Source organism: Merops nubicus, unplaced genomic scaffold (genome assembly GCF_000691845.1).
Source record: "Merops nubicus isolate BGI_N331 unplaced genomic scaffold, ASM69184v1 scaffold13312, whole genome shotgun sequence".
Taxonomy (NCBI): domain Eukaryota; kingdom Metazoa; phylum Chordata; class Aves; order Coraciiformes; family Meropidae; genus Merops; species Merops nubicus.
Window position 1 is genome coordinate 37,521 of NW_008592941.1, and position 16,484 is coordinate 54,004.

Here is a 16,484-nt window from a genome sequence, read left to right on the forward strand (position 1 = left end):
GCAGGAATGGTATAATGAGAATGAGGAGGTGGAAACTTCAGCCAGAAAATTCAAATATGAAATGAGATACACATGTTCAACTGTGAGGGTGATCTGCTTTAGCCAAGCACAGCTCACTGACCTTAGTACAGAGGGAACTCTGTGAAATGTAATGGTCTGTGATACGCAGAGGGTCAGGTTCTATGATCTAATCACTTCTTCTGGCTGAAATGTCTTCATAAAAAAAGTCTAGTTCAGCCATAACTTATGGCCTAAAGAGATTAATTTCTGCATGAAATTCAATGGTTAGCACTCGTACATGGTGCAGTTAGAAGTGTCCCTTCTGGCTTTATAGTCTATGGATGGATTAATGTGTTAAAGTAGCTTAAGGGTGCAACACATGCTGGCAAAAGCAGTAACAGAAAGAAACTCCTGTTGAAGTGCTTCCAAATAGTGTAGCCTGTGGGCATCACAGCTATGCCTACACTAGCATTTAGCGTGGTCTGAAAGGAGCACAGAGGAGAGTGAGAGTCAGTGATGCAGCATCCCTACTCCATGGGGATGGTCTTTGCTCTGCAGTGGTCCAGGGCTGATCCTGTGGACTGAATTTCTCTTTACAGGCGGAAGTAGAGCACATTAGAGCATGTTTTCCACTTTGTGCACACTGAGACTTCTGTGCAGTGTAAACTAAAGCATGGTAGGTGGGGATCAGGAAGAGACTCGTTACAAAAGTATTCTCTGAATCTAACAAAAGACACTTAATAGGGATAAATCCCATAGCAGCTTTCACATTAAAAACTGTACCCATACATATGTATTTTCATACATATCCAGCATATGTGGTCTTACTTTCTTAGAAATCTTGCTAGAATGCAAAGCTTAAACTGAGAATTGATTATACAGCAGTAAGCCTCAGCAGCTGGCTGTTGAATGAGACATACTAAACTCATTGAAGCTGGAGACAAGGCTTCTTACTGCAATATAATCATGGAAATGCAGTAGTCATCTTGCAGGCAGAATGTGGGATCATGGAGTCTTTCAATGAAAAGCTGTGACATGTAGTAGGAAGATACGTTAGCTGTACGTTTCTTTTTTTTTAAGGGTCTTGTAAATGTGAGAGACGTACCCAAATACATCCCTTGCTTTTGAACTAGGAGTTCTGTGTGTCAGTTTAGGTGTTGGTATATAGATTTGTTCTGGTTGTTCTGGAACAATGGGTTGTTCCAAAGAAGGCAAAGGGGCTAAGTCTACAGAAAAACTCCAGATGTTACAGATTTTTTTTCATGTTACTAGCAGTTGCTCACTTGGAATTGCCTATCAGTTTTTCCTCTTCATGACAAACTGGAAGAGCCAGCAGAATCATGACCAACCAGATCAGGAAACTTACTAGCATAAGAACATGGGCCAGCTTAAAAAGAAGCAGCATTTCCAACAAATGCTGGTTTGGATTTACTCATTTTTCTTGTTTTATAAAGGAGGAATTTCTCCTACAGTGCTTGTACTTAAGCAGTACTGACTGTATTCTTCAGACACTGCAATATTATTTTAACGTAATTTTATTGTCTAAGATACTGCTCTATCCCTGAAGTAATATTTTAGATTTTAAACTTTGTCTTTTTAAGATTCATTTATTGCCATTTTTATTTAGCTAGGTTATCTCCTTTATCAGTCTATTTCTTGCTAACTTAAAGCTGCTGCTCTTTGTTTTTAGTATAGAAAGCTGCTTCCCCAGGGATAGTCCAGGACTTGTCTCTGTAATGGGACTATTTGTTTTCTTTGCCCCTTGCAGTTGCCTGCTGTAACATTTGTAGTATGTGTTAAGTAATCCTTGAGGTAACATTTTTATTATGTCATAAAAAGTGCGTGGCAAATATATAATAACTCATGGAATTTGTTTATTTAAAATGGAAGGATAATTTATTGAGTGTGTTACATGAGACCTGCTCCCCCTTATTAGAGCTGTAGAAGTGCAGCTTATTTAGAAGTATGTTCTATTGAGAAAAACCACGATCTCTGACATGCATAGAAAGTTTGAGCATGGTTGGGTAGAAATGACATCATAGTTTATGTACTCAATAAAAATTTAATTAAGTCCTTACAGAAGTTGCAGTCATCATTTAACCCTCTGATTTCTTAAGGTTTTTAACATTCAGTAATAACCAGTCTCCAAATCTTGATAGCCTATAAAATATCTGCATGAATTTTAAGAGTTTATATTAGTGGAAAAATATGAGTAACTGACATAAAAGGAATTTTCCTTGTGTTAGCACTTTATACGTTTCTATAAAAATCAACAGATGAAGAAAGATAGTGGTTTGATGGAAGAATATTTAAACTGGAGATTTGCTAGCATGGCAAAAACTAACTCATATTCTGATAGAAAAGCTGTTGCATAATTACCAAGGTGAGTACTTTTAAGGATAGCAAGACAGCATTTAGGACATGTGGTTCACAGTATTGTAAGGGTGATAAGCTGTAGAGCAGACAGCTATGCTTATTCCATAGTACTGATGCCCTGCCCTGTATTCCTGTTTGCAGCTTCTGTTTTGTAAAACCTGTCTCCAAGATGCAGTCACTTAAGTGTCCTGCTAGTATGCAGCTATGGAGATAGTTATCCATGTCATTTATACTTCAGTTGTATGTGAGATGTGTAGAAAAGAAATTCTTACATCTCTCATGGGAGTCAATAAAAAGAAGAAGCTTTATCAGTTGAAGTGTAGCTTAGTCCTCAGGAGAGGAACTGTTTATTAAACCATTTTGTTGGTAGAAGTAAAAATTACAGGCAGAAGGAATAGACAGTTTCTGTGAGCCATCAGTCTGGACCTAGCAGTTGGAACTTGGACTGCTTCTCAGGTACAGCATGGGGAGGAGTAGCTGGATCATTACAAACTCTGAATGAAGTTTAGTCCTAGTCAAAACCGAGTAAGTCTGAGCTTCTACTGAGATGCTGTAGAAACAGAATTATCTGATTCCTGAATGAGAGGGTCCATACTGACAGGTAAGTAAAGGGTAGTGGCAGGGATGGTGCCACTGTCTTTAGCATTAAAGTACTTTTGCTGTAATAGAATGTCCAGCTCTGGAGTCCATGCTTTAGGAAAGAAGCTGCAAAACCTTCCAGCTTCTAAAAGACCTGTGTGAATGAATCAAGGTCTGCAAAACCTGCTTAACAGTTAAAACACAGAAGAGCCTTATCTTAGCCTATGCTGCCACTGAAAGGACAGCCTCTCCTTCAACCTTTCCCCAGCTGCATTTTTTTTTCACCACTCATGTAGCTTAGTTATACATCAGTGCTGTTGGCTGAGGATTTTTCTGCTGTTCATATATTCTGAGTAACACTGTTGTGTACAGAATTAATGGAGCTGTATTGCATGTTGTTCTAGAATGTTTGACTGCACTAACATCATTTCTTGCAGCTAAACCCTAACCTCTCTGGGACAAGACACTTTCTTCTTTGCCTACTCAGAGTGAAGGTGATAGTGTTTTCTCATCACCTCCTCTTAGGCCCTGTATGGATGGTTTTCTGCTTTATTTTTCAGATTACTTCTGTTGCTCTAAAGGAAGATTTAAGAAGTATGGTACAAAATTTCTATGCAGCTCTATTTGGATATGATGAGGTAAGAAGGATGGTTTCAGAGAATGTGCAATAACAAGTAGACCATCTAATTAATGAATACACAGTACTTCAGAGGGGTAAAACATTTGCTGTACATATCTTTGGAGACATGTTACATTATGGAAGCAGACTTCTTAGTTATTGCTAATATCCTATGCCTTGGATTAAAGTAGTTCTAAGAAAAAAGAAAGCACACAGTGTATTGATTTAAACTATAGGGCTGGGAAGGAGGGATACTCTTTGTACTGCTTTGCTGTCACTGCTTGGCCATCAATAAATCACTTCCTCCCTGTGAATCCAATTGTACTCAGCTATACTTTGAAAGCAAAGAGAGTATTTATAGGGAGTCTGTGTGAGAGGGTATTTTTAGGAAGTATCTAATAATATGGGGAGGTGAAAGCACCACTCTGCACAAGTCTTTGCAGGACTTTCTAGAAGAAAATTACATAATCTTTTAGTAAGATTTTTTTAGGTCTAGTGGGTGCTGCCATTCAGATGCTTTTATTCACAGTGATGTTTTTTTGCATGGTCATTTTCATTACAAAGTTTACTTTTGCAAGATGTTAATAGAGTCATGGACAGTGTTGTGCATACAGGCCTTTTACCTAGTTTTATGTACAGCCAAGATGTGTCTGCCTGTATGTTTGGGGTTTTTTTCTTCTTTCTCTCTTTTCTCTCTCTTTTTTCTCTCTTCTCTTTTTGTTGACATTCTTTTTGGAAATAAAATGTTCCAATTAAAGACAAATGTTTACCTTTTTGATTTTTAACTGAGTATTTTAAAGTCCTCTTTTGCCTTTGGCAAATGTGTCAGCAGAAGACACAAGTTAAAAGACTATGGTGATAACACCACACAATCTAAAAAGACAGTAAAAGTGAAGAAGAATTTAGACAAAGTTCTCATGGATGTGATTCTTGTGTAAGCCAAATTTAATACTAGATTTAACCAGAAAAGTCTAGACAGTTCTTGATGATGAGAAGTTCTCTCTTTCTCATTTAGAATGAAAAATAGAAGAGCAAAGTATAATAGCCAGGTCCTGGCTACATTTATGCAACTTTGTATTAAATACCTTTTAATTTTTCTTTTCCAAGTGTCATGGCTTCACACAATGCTGTGGGGTGCTGGCTGTCATCTCTCCAAGGCCAAAAACTTTATGGTAAAGGCTTCATAACACAGAAATGCATTTATCAGCTCTTACATTAGGAACACCCTGATCTAGTTTTTTTCCAAATTAACTCGCCATAGTATTTGTTCCAGGCTGCTCTGTGACTTAGTTTAAGGCCAGGGTTGTTTTTTCCATTCTGTGAAAGTGATGTTGATGCCTTTTCATACGTACACTCCACAGCAGCTGTGGGCTTTGAGTCACCTAATGCTGTTCATTGCCAAGTAGGGTAACGTGGTTGTCTTGTGTTCAGACCCTCCTCACATGCAGTTTTTAATCCCCTCCTGTACTTCCTTTAGGGAATCTTGTCTGATGATCACGTTCTGGCAGCAGCTCTTTGGAGAAACCTTTTCAACAGGAACTGTGAGGACCCTCGGCACCTGGAGCTACTCGTCGAGTACGTGCGCAAACAGGTACGTGCAGCTCCTGCTGCAACCTCCCTGCATTCTCTTCTCTGGAATAGTAACTGTCCCTTTTTATTCCTTGCCTACTGTGTAGCTCAGTTATCCTCATAAATATAACTGATTTTTATATTCAGGGACTACTTTTAAGTAGAAAAATGAAAAAAAATATAAACAGTGGGTGATATTTATTGCAGTTTGACGAAAAATGGTCGCAGAGAAATTCACAGAATATGGAGAGCAATCCTGCTAATCCTTTCCAGGAGCTGTGCTGTGGAGGGACTTGACAAAATGTGTCAGAAACGGGCTGCAACTTGTAGAATGGTAAATGATGTTGTGGAGTTGAAATCCTCTTCATAATGAAATGTCACGCAAAGCATGAAAATCTCCTGATGGTCTTTGTGAGAAAAGTAAAAGGTTTTGTTTTCCAGAATTCTTTAGGCTTTTTTCCATTATTATCTAGAGGAAACAATGCCAAGTTATTTTTGCCCTGTCAACCTCTGGGAGATTTGTGAGTCAGGTTTCTGGGAAACCTTGGTGTGATAGAGTCCAGGTAGGTACCAAAGACAAGAAAGGGGTGAGAGAGGTTCTGGAGGAAGTGTAGGCTGTTGGACAGGAAATTGAAGACCAGAACCTCCACAATAGTATTCTCTGTAATGTTTCCAATACTGTTCTCAGGACCAGATAGAAATTTGGAGAGACAACATTTCAGTGTGTGTCTGACAAAGTGGCATGGGAAGTAAACCACTGAATTTTCTAAGGGACTGAGGACACTTTTGGAATTCTAGAGGGCTTCTCAGGAGGAATAGACTTAATTTACTGCTTAAGCCTGCTTATGCTTAACATTAGTAAGTATGTAGGAAAGTTTGAAACTGAAGATCAGCAGGGAGTGAACACATATAAAAAGTGTTTAATTTGGGACAGTTGGTTGCCAAATGGGAAACTTGTCACATTTCTGTATGTTCAAGCAAAGGATAGGACAGAAGGTATCAGCAGTTGAATAGGAAACAGTGCTCACAGATAAATGTGGCACAGTGGGGAAGAATGAGCACAGCTTCTGTAAAGAGAGGTCATTCCTGCAGACAGCTCTACAGTGGTTCCCTTGAGGAAAACAGGCCCAAGCTTTGCGTATATATTGATGAGCTCTAAACTGTCTATTACTACACAGGATGAGACCTTGAGATCATAACTATATTATCAAAATGTCAGCTCAGCACTCTGTAGTGTTTTTAAAAAATATAACAAATACTCAGAGCTACGACGGGTGGAATAGAGGATAAAAGTAGTGTTGTTATGCCAGTTTTAAAATCCGTGGTAATCTTGTGTATAATAATGTGTATGGTTTGGGTTCCAACCATAAAGATAAACTGAAGAAGGCTCAAAGAAGAGTGGTAAGGATGACATGAAACAGCTTCTTTATTAGTAACTGGTACGTTTGCTACGTCCAGTTAGTGGACAGCTCTGGGAGATCTTGAAGATGTATGAAAGGTGAGCAAGAAAGGGCTGTTCACTGATAAAAGAACATGGGGGCTTAACATTGCCACAGAACGTTTGGGATGCTACAATTGGTTGTGGGCTTCAAAGCCACTGGCAGTTTGTGAAAAGTCTGTCCAGGGCTATTAAATCCACAGCAACCACTTCAGGCTCAAAATCCCCAAACTAACAGATACTGTGGGGGAGGGAAAATGAACAAGGAACATAACATCGGATGCATGCCGTGTACTTAACTTCTTCTGGGGAATCTGCTGTTGACAACTATCAGAAACAGGAGATTGTGCTTAGGTGGCTCTTTGGTCTGACCCTCTGTGGCCATTGACATGTTCCTTCCTCTGCTGAGAAACTCCTTTTCAGACTGTCTTTTATTCCTAGTAAGCATTGTGTACAAGGTTTTTCCCGTGATTTCTTGCTGATCCTGTCTTTAACAGTGGCTATCAGTGGATGCCAAAGAAGAATATAGTAACAGAGCAAGCATGTGTCCTGTTCCCCTGGTCAGCTTTCCTAGCAATCTGCTTCACAGACATCCTGAGCCAGAGGTGGTGCTTTCGTCTTTTACTGACCCCTGATGAACATTTTCTTTCTGCTTCTCCCTGGGTTTACAGTGTCCCGTGACAGCAAGTTAACCCTATGTTGTGTGGCAAGAGGGTTTTTATTTTGCTTACATTGCACCTTAAAATTTCATTTGATCCCAAGTATTTCTTGTATTGCAAGAATGAGTGCTCGTTCCGTGTTCGTCTGCTCCAGCTCATGTGCTTTTATGTTATAAATCTCAGGTGTTCCCTGCTGGTCAGCCTTTTCTGTCTATGTGAAACCACCTTTATGAGGGCACTCCACGTAGATGATGGAGTTAGCAGTGTGTCATCTGAATTAACTGCTGGGAAGATAAAATGACTCATGTTTGCCTGACTCTTCTTTATCCTGTTGCTGAACGTTCAGAGGAAGCATTAGCTAAGGTCTTAGCAGAAGACCTTACGCAGTTAACTCCAGCAGGTCTGCAGATACTTATCTCCTGGCCTTTCCATGACTACTGCATCAATTACCTCGTTAGGTCTGTGTCAGACAGACAGCAAAGTGCAGTGGGTGGGTGAAGGGACACCTTGCACTAATGCCCTGTCCTTGCAGGTGCAGCACCTGGACGCGCTGAGCGGGGAGGACTTGCTGCTGACGGGTGAGGTGAGCTGGCGGCCGCTGGTGGAGCGCGACGCCCGCAGCATCCTCAAGCCCCCTTCCCCTGTGTACAACGACGAGGGGCTCTGAGAGCACCCACGCCTGACCTTGCTGTCCGTTTGGGAAGCGTGCCTGGAATTGTTCTGAGCTGAAGCTCTGGGATCAGGAAGGAAAGTCCGCATTGGAAATGGAATATTTAATTAGATATCCTGTCCACGGTGCCTGAATAGAAAACCAGACAACCATTTTCTTCTCAATATTTACCTGCAAATAAATGCTAGTTGGTTTGAGAAGCTCTGTCCTTTTTATGGCACTGAGTGTTCCTTGCTGGCAAATGGAAAGACCTACCTTCTGTCCTTATAAAACCTGATATTTTACCATGACTTAGAGTTATCTCCAGAAGACATTTCTGTCGTTTGCCTCGTTTGGAGAACACAGAGACACGACGGTTCCTCTGCTCACTGAATGATTGTGGATGCAAATCTGAGCTTTGCGTATTGATAACGTGTTTTGAAAGGCTGGTATTAAGATGGAAATATCCGTTTTTGCTTTAGTGGAGTTAAGAATTGCTTTAACAGATTCTCAAGGGTCCTGTGAAAATCCTTGTTTAGGATCTCTCTGCTCTGTTGCACAAGGATAGGAGAATGCAAAGACTAATGCCTGGTCCCCAGAATCCTCTATGGCCATCTTAACGAGAATAAAGTCCAGAACATGTCTGGGCTGTCACTAAAAGCTGTCTGAGAGTACTTGCTATTTCAGTCTGCCTTTCTGACATTTCCAGATTCTTTTTGGAGTTGTAGTCCAAGAATTTCTTTATGAAAAGAACATCCTTGTTCCTGTCTTGGGTCAGAACTATGCTGTCCTTCATTCCCTAAAGCAGTGGGCATAGGCTTTTTGACAAGACCTGTCAACCCAGTGAAAACTTCATATGACTGTGTGGGCAAATTACACCAGGGCAGTAGTTCTGGGAGCCAGAGTTCCAGTCATGAAGTCAGCAGAGGCTGAGGTGTGCTGTGTAGGTGGATAGTTCACCAGGCTATTTCCAGGTCAGTGACAAAACCAGTTTTCATTTCTCTCCTGTCTAAAACTCTGGTCAATAATAAACGTCAGTCTGGGTAAAATTGATGTGTGTGTTTTCTCTGCCATGTGTGGTTTTGGTATTCTTAAGCCCTATAGTATCAGTACTCATTCCTAATAAAACAGTTAAACAAAAGTTGAAGGTGATAATCCTTATTTTGTGAAACTAATCCTTAATTTCTGAATCCATAATCTGGTGAAAGTGTGACTGTGCCCAGCTGTAACTGTTTCTCCTTCTGAAGTTGCTTACTTCATACTGTGTGTTTTGGGGTATATCTGACATCCCTTCTCTGTGTAAGGAGCAGTGGGATGCAGATTATAGGCTCCCAAACACTGACTTGCCTTTTTTTTTTTTTTCCCCTTTTAATCTTCTCTTAGGGAACCTTCTGTATATAAAAAAGGCATTTTGGTGTGTGTGTTTTTTTTTTTTTTTCCAAGGTGAACTTCCTCAGTTTAACTTGTTATAAAATGAGTCATGTAAAGAAACCCTCTATGTGTGAGGTGTATCCCTTCTCTGTGAAAACATTACAGACCAAACAACTTGCTTGCAGTTTATTTAAGATGCTTTTGTTGAAAGCTGAGCTAAGCAGAGAAACCTCTTGTGTGAAGTATTATACACTGTGTGTGAGATAATAACACCTTGTAATTCATTACAGCTGGGTTATATTTACATAAAAGAAGGCTGAGCTGTGTAAGAATTTGCTGATTAATTTATTTTTAATGAGAGTGAAGTATACCAAGTACCAAAATAAACTTTACTTTGTGTATCTTACTGCTCCTGAAATAGGTGGAAAAATTAATGGTAGATATTTTGGCTCAAAGCTACGTACATTAATTCATATACAAAACAGTCATTTAAACTTTAACCCCTTTCCTACGTAATTTAAACCTGGACTCACATTATCCATGCCATGAGAACACAGGACTGGGAGTACACCACTTCCCAACCTGGTGCTGCACAGGGGTTGGGGATTGTGTGCTGTCTGTGGAGCTGATGCTGGGAATCCAGCAAGCTGGTGGCATTCATGGGGCCGTTAGTCTGGAGGTGACAATGCATTCTGTACCCTGTGCATGGGGCAGCCGTGTGCTCAAAACTCAGCTCTGGCCTATGGTTATGGGCAGGAGGTTCCAGAAATCATGGTGCCAAACTGTGGTCATTGGCATCTGCTTTTGCACTTCTTATCAATGTGAGAATAAAGACCCATAATCATGGCTGGCTGCTTGTTCTGTAACATGCCTTCAAGCACCCTGCTGTGAGAGCTGAGCCAGCAGTCGGGGTGTGTTTTGGACATAAGTGTGTGGGGCCTGTTAAGAGAATAGGGCAGAAACTGTCTGAGTTAAAAGGGTCATCTGTTAAGAGAGGAAGAACACACTGGAGGCTCCGTGGAAGAGAAGGCTGCTTCTCAGCCATCAGTTACCTGGAGACAGGATTTGGTTCTAGAATATGACTGATCCCTCTTTCTCTTGAGAGTGCATGCTAATAGGCTAGAAACATGCCATTGCCAATATCTGATATAGGAAGAGATCTTTACAACTAGAATTTAGAGTCCTTGAGAGAGAATACATTTCCAGTAGCAAAATCTGTGCCTTGCAAGCATTACAGCAGCAAGGATTAGCAATTAAAAGTGAGCAGAGCTTTAAGTGCAGCAGAACACAGGTATTTTCAACCAAGCATTGTAAAGCCCATTTTTTCCCATTTTTGAGGTTTTGCAGAGGGAATGACTGAAGGTATTTTGCTCATGAACAGTTCTTTTTTTATGCTGCTGGGCTTTTTGAAACTGGTCTTGGAATATTGGCTTGGGAACATTGAGTGTATTTTAAGTGAATATATGCATGCATATTTCTTCTGGAAGGAGCCAGGCTGAGCACTTTATCATCCGAGCTGGTACCCTGTCTCATGTATGGAATTTGGACTTCACTTATTATTCCAAAGGACTTATTCCCACAACTTTACCAGCTGTTTTACAATTAAGAGACATGAGCTTGTAGGAAGCACTCATCTTTTCAACCAGATCTTGGCTTTGTTTCTGCAAGCAAAAAAAGAAGCTCCAGTGCTTAACAACTTCCATCTCTGCTGTTTTGCAGTACTGGGAGAATAGGTTTGTGTTCTGCCTGTAGCATCAGACCTGGGAAGTCTCTTGCTTCATATTGATACTCTGAGATGGTTTGGAGTGCAGAGGGAGCCACCTGGTACTCTTTGGTGCCTACTCTGTATTTCAGGTGGTTAAATGGTTTTCTGTGTCATTTTGGCTTCTGTGTTCACACCATGTTTTGGTATTTATATGTCATGGTTTTCTCCTGCTTCTTACTGCTGAAGTGCTGAAGCAACGGGATGCTTGATCTCCACATTTCCTGTACTGTCCAAGTACCTAAGCTCTGCTAATGGGTGCTTACTACATCCCAGATTTATGACTTCTGTCCTCGCCTTCTACAAAGTGAAGTGTTTTTCTGCCACACTGAACCCTCCAGTCAGAATTGCTGCTTCTAACATAGCAGCTGGACTTAACTACTGGCCTGTCTCACTTACCCTGCCTTTGGCTTGGCAAACAAGGTAAGCAGAAACTGGAGACAGAGTAAGAGCAAGTCTTTCTACTAGAGCTTGAAATCAGATGAATGTAGAATAGATGAAGAACGGCAAAGCTGTGGGAGGTTGAGCATTGGCTGGGAGGGGGTGGTGACTGGTTCTGCAAGCATGGTCCCTGTGATGTTCCCCTGCATGACACCACTTTGAGGAGCAGTCACCTTTTAGCTCAGTGCTTAGGACACACGCACAGGGCCGTTATCCACAGCACACTAACACAAAGGCCACAGGCTTGTAACAAAGCAGTGCTGGAGTAACACAGGGCAACATCTCAGCCATGTGTTCTAAAGTGCTCGTCGATGTCCAAGTGATTGCTGACATTTGCTTTTAGCTGGGGAAAGTGGGTTTGTATTCAACAGTCTGACAGCCATACCATACTCTGAGCCCACTCTGCCATTTTTCCACACTCTTACTTCCAAACCCCTGCAGAATAGATCTTCCTTCAGAACTCAAATCAACATAGACCTGGCACAGTCTACTTGTAGCATTTCTTGTCTGACCAGTTGAATCCTGAGCATGTAGCAAATGTTGTCTGCACCCCAGAGATGTGCTGAAGTACTGCTGGAGCATTTGTAGAGGTTTACTGATCGATCCCCTCTACAGTTACACTGAACAATTCATCACAGCATGAGCTCCAAAACTGGAGTGTGTGTGCTGCCTTCAAGGATGGTGAAAATACCAGTGTTGGGAGTCATGAATGTTTACATTACTACCTAGAAATTACTGAGTGTCTTTAACTCTTCTGCTAATAGACTTGTGCCACAAATGCAGCAGTCAGCCCTTGTGACGTTCTCCAGCTTCTCAGATCCCAGTGCAGATGTTTGGTTGTGCTCCTAGATTAGTACACGGTGGTTTTTTGGATGCTGATGGTGGCTGCTAATTTCTTGGTAGACACTCACCTGTACAGGGTTCTGTCCTCATCTGCCTCTTCACATTTCATAGAATCACAGACTGGTTTGGGTTGAAAGGGACCTTAAAGATCATCTAGTTCCAACCCCACTGCCATGGGCAGGGACACCTCTTGCTAGACCAGCTTGCACAAGATCCCATCCCATTTGCCCCACTTTGTCTGATCTCTGTTGTCTTGTATAAGTAATCTTCTATAAATAACTCTAATCAAGACTTTTTTGCTCTTTTTTCCTCCAAGAGACTGTGTGAAACCTGCATGTTCTGTTCTTTCAGTGCTGCAGCACTTGACTGGGCATTTGGTGTCCTACGGTCAACACCTCTTCCAGAGGTCTGGGTGATGGTATTTCTAGCACTCTGTGGCATGCCTTAGGGAGCAATATCTCCATCTTTTGGGCATATTGTGTCTGCACAGCCTGACCCTCAGCACTGTCTTTTCCTGAAGGTCTGAGAAGTCGAGGAAAGGACAGAGCTTACACAGGAGCCCAGGAAAGACTGAGGCTCAGTGTGAGTGAGTGGGAGGCTCTGCTGCTTAGACAATTATGCTGTGCTTGTGAAGCACCCACTTCCCTGCCTGCAAAGGGAGGAACACCCACTGGTGCTGAGGGCTGCTTGGCCTCCTGCACTATGATAGTGCAGTTGCATATTAATATTCTCCTGATCCTTCCCAGACTCCTCTGGTGAGCCTCTTTTTTAATGCTGCCCCCTCATCGTGTGTTCAGGGCTGTCCTGTGCATTGTACGTGTGTTCCTCCTGAGGTTGCTGAACATGTTGAGGGAGTACTTGTTTTGCTTACAGTCATTCAACCTGCTTAACAGCTTGCTCTGCTCATTTGTGGGACAGAAGAGATATTTAGGCCTCATCCTTCCACTGGGAATGCAGAGCTGGAATGCAGTGTTATTCCACCTTCTGCTCTCACATTGCAGTGGCTGCTCCAGAAGGGGTATGCTGGGAGCACCCAGGGAGTTTAGGTTGTGTGGCACTAGATCTGCTTGAGGGACCTGGGGCAGACTGCTGTAAACAATTTCCTGTGTGCAAGTGCAGCGATCAGAAGGGCCTACTGTACTTTTCCTGCTGTCTTGTGCAGGTATGTTTGTGTAAGAGGACCCTGCAACATGTTGTTGACCCTGGATCCTGTCAGTGTAGGCATGCTACTGCACTCTCCCAGGAGGTAAGAACTCCTTCATGCTTATTTAGGAAGCATGAAGTCTTGCACATGCAAAGCCTTCATTAACAATTACATCACTGACTAAAAGAGTGAGCTGGGCTTGTTCATTCCTCATCCTACCTGCCAGCCTCCTGGGCTCCTCCACATCCTGTCAAAACCAGGCGCCTGGTTTTGCTCATTGTCCCACATCCTTCCCTTCATGCCCTCTTCCGGCTAGTAACTAGACCCATTGACATTACAATGCCCAGTTCTATTTCTGTGTATTTCCTCTGGAAGCAGAGAAGGAGGAAGTGTCTGAAAGTGCTTTTTCACCTGCTCAGCACAGGGCAGCAGCCTAGGGAAGAGGCACACTGTGGTCCTTCTCATGACAGCTGTGAAGCAGCACCCTGACTGACTCAGGGCTGGAACTCCAAGTGCCACCAGAGCACCTCCATGGCCATGCATTGGCTTCCCTGGGTGCTATGGGGGTGGTAGGGACCTCAGACTGTCAGCTGGAAAGAACCTGCGTGCTGGGCACACGGCTGAGCAGGGGAACAAGCAGAGGGGGTGGGGCTGTCTGCCTCCTGCCATCACTGGCCGTTAGCTCGTTTGGCCTAGAGCTGGCCACTGATGTCCAGTGCCCTCTCTGGGCAAAACTGTCTCTCTCTCTCCTCATTTGGAAGAGTCTTAACGTACAAATGGAGAAAATGAAACAAGGAATTTGTGTGCTGCCACTGTGCTTGGAAGAAAGATTCTGTAATGCCATGGTCAGGAACTTCAGACAAAAACCTGGGGAGTGTGACTTTGCACGGCTGTTTGTGAGTTCAGTGCTGACACGATTTTCAGTGCAGTGATTAAAATATGGACTTTTCTCATCCAATTGTGCTTGCTGTTTACATCTGGCCAGTGAACTCTGCACAGTGGAACGTTGCTATGCTGCTGCCTTCCAGAAATGCCTATGGATAAGTGTGTTTGAGCACCATGATGTTTTGTGGGGGAGGATGTGGATTTCAGTCTGAAATAAAGAGGAGAGGAAAAAAGCAAATCTGGCTTCTCATATTCACAGGTAAGTGCCCTCCAAGAATGGTACTACTGTGAAAGCAAGCTGGCAGGGTCTCTTCCATTTTGTGCTTGAAGAGGAAGGAGCAGGTACATTTTGTGGAAAGCCCAGGCAAGGTGTTCACGTTTGACGAATTCCAAGAACATCTGTAGTGGGCCACAAGAATGAAGTATTGCCTAATGCTTACATCCTGACTGAGCTGAGGTATCAGCCAGAGTACAGTGGTCTAGGAACACTGACTTGGAAGTGGGACTCGGTGTGTGTATTTAGCCAGAGGGAATTTCCCCCTAATCTTCCTCTGTCGATTGCAGAAGGTCAGTAGACAACATTTCCAGCTTTTAGCTGTCAAAAATTGACTGATGTGTTTCCCACATCCTGTGTTGGCCCATCAGTCTATGGAATGCCAATTGGAGACATTTATCTCTTTGCCAGACAGCAGGGGCAAGATACCCTCTTATCTAATGTTAGGTGTCTCATCTCCAGGTAAATCTCTGTCACTGACTTGGGCAGCTTTGGTGTTCCTTATGCTTGGTGGAGAGAGCTAAGCCCTTTCATGGCACGTTTCATCCGACCTATTTCAGATATCTGCTGCAGGGTGAGGTAACTGACTCCCTACAAGTCTCGGCCTCTCCCCACCAACACTGAAGAAGCCCAGCCTGACAAGCTCTGCTGGAGATGTTTACATCCTCTGTGCTTTCATCTGCTGAGGTCCATGAGAAATTAATGGAGGGAGAGTAGATCATTACCAACCACCAGTTAGAGACAGTGGAAATGAGTTTACTGAATCAGCAGCTGTTGTTTAGCTGACTTAGTTTTGATGAGTTCTTTAAAATTCACACTTTTCAGCTCTTTAGGAAAGCAAAAAGTAGCGTGACCTTACCCTTCTATGTTATCACCAGGGTCACATTATCAGCCTGGCAAAGTGGCTCCAGAAAAAGGCCCATCATGTTATAGCCCCTTCCCTTTGTTTTTTTCCCAAAAAATGCCAAAAGGTTTCTCATCTCACACTTTAAATTAAAGTTGTTCTTCAAGCTGCTCTAACACTTATTTACACCTGTAACACTTCTATGCTTACTTTTAATTTTGTCCCATATCAACTGTCCGTGGCTGCTGACTGCATCTGCGTGCTGCATTGCAACACAGCTCTGCCAGGCAACTTAAATTTTCTGATTAAATGTATCTTTGCCTCTGTTCTTGGAGTTTGCGTAGTCCTGGTAAGGGTTTGTTATGACTTCAGGGATCTATAGGCTGGATAGCCAATCTAAAGTAACAGTCTCACTCCAGGGGTAGTCCCTTGCAGACAGGATCCATCCCAGCTGACTTAGAACCTAGTGTCTGAACGTGGATGCTCACACCTAGGCATGACTGTCTCTCTCCATTGACTATAGCCCAGTGTATTAGAAAGCAGTCATTCAGCTTTTAGATTACTTAATTTAGCCTGGATGAATTTAATCTACTAGGTGAGTAGATCAACTATCTAGCCAGTTCTTCATTCTCTGGTTAGCCTCTGTGGAGACTAGTAGCTCCAGGGTAAGTGAGCTGAACAGGGTGTGGAGATCTGCACTGCAGTCTGGGGACTCCTGTGTGCCTCCTGTGCACAATTTTTTTGTGTGCTGCATTGTGTTCTGGCTGGGTGTTCCTGACACAGCATTTTCAATCACATATTAAAGTCTGCCTGTATTATTTCTCCAGGAATAGCTCCATGATGCTTTTGGGAAGATGGAGTTAACTAGTCCCGAAACACACAGCGTGTGGACAGTATTGTCATTCACACAGCACCACACTCAGAAGTTTGAATGTCCTTGAAGGATTTCCATGAAAATGCTAAAAGACCCACAAGCTATTGCTCTTGTAGTCTGTGGTAGCTGAAGACATGAGCTGTGCTGAGATTCCTGC

At 42.6% G+C, this 16,484-nt stretch overlaps 1 protein-coding gene across 1 annotated transcript in view; it reads left to right on the forward strand.

Moving 5' to 3' along the window:
- The window catches only part of LOC103768169 (ubiquinol-cytochrome-c reductase complex assembly factor 1), a gene marked incomplete at its 5' end in the record, with an annotated part of 43,445 nt that extends 35,538 nt beyond the window's left edge, over positions 1-7,907 (forward strand). The window contains 3 exons of the mRNA XM_008935306.1: positions 3,516-3,593; positions 5,052-5,165; positions 7,773-7,907. Of these exons, the coding sequence (XP_008933554.1) occupies positions 3,516-3,593; positions 5,052-5,165; positions 7,773-7,907 (327 nt within the window). The remainder of the gene's footprint in view (positions 1-3,515; positions 3,594-5,051; positions 5,166-7,772) is intronic.
- Between the last annotated feature and the right edge of the window lie 8,577 nt (positions 7,908-16,484).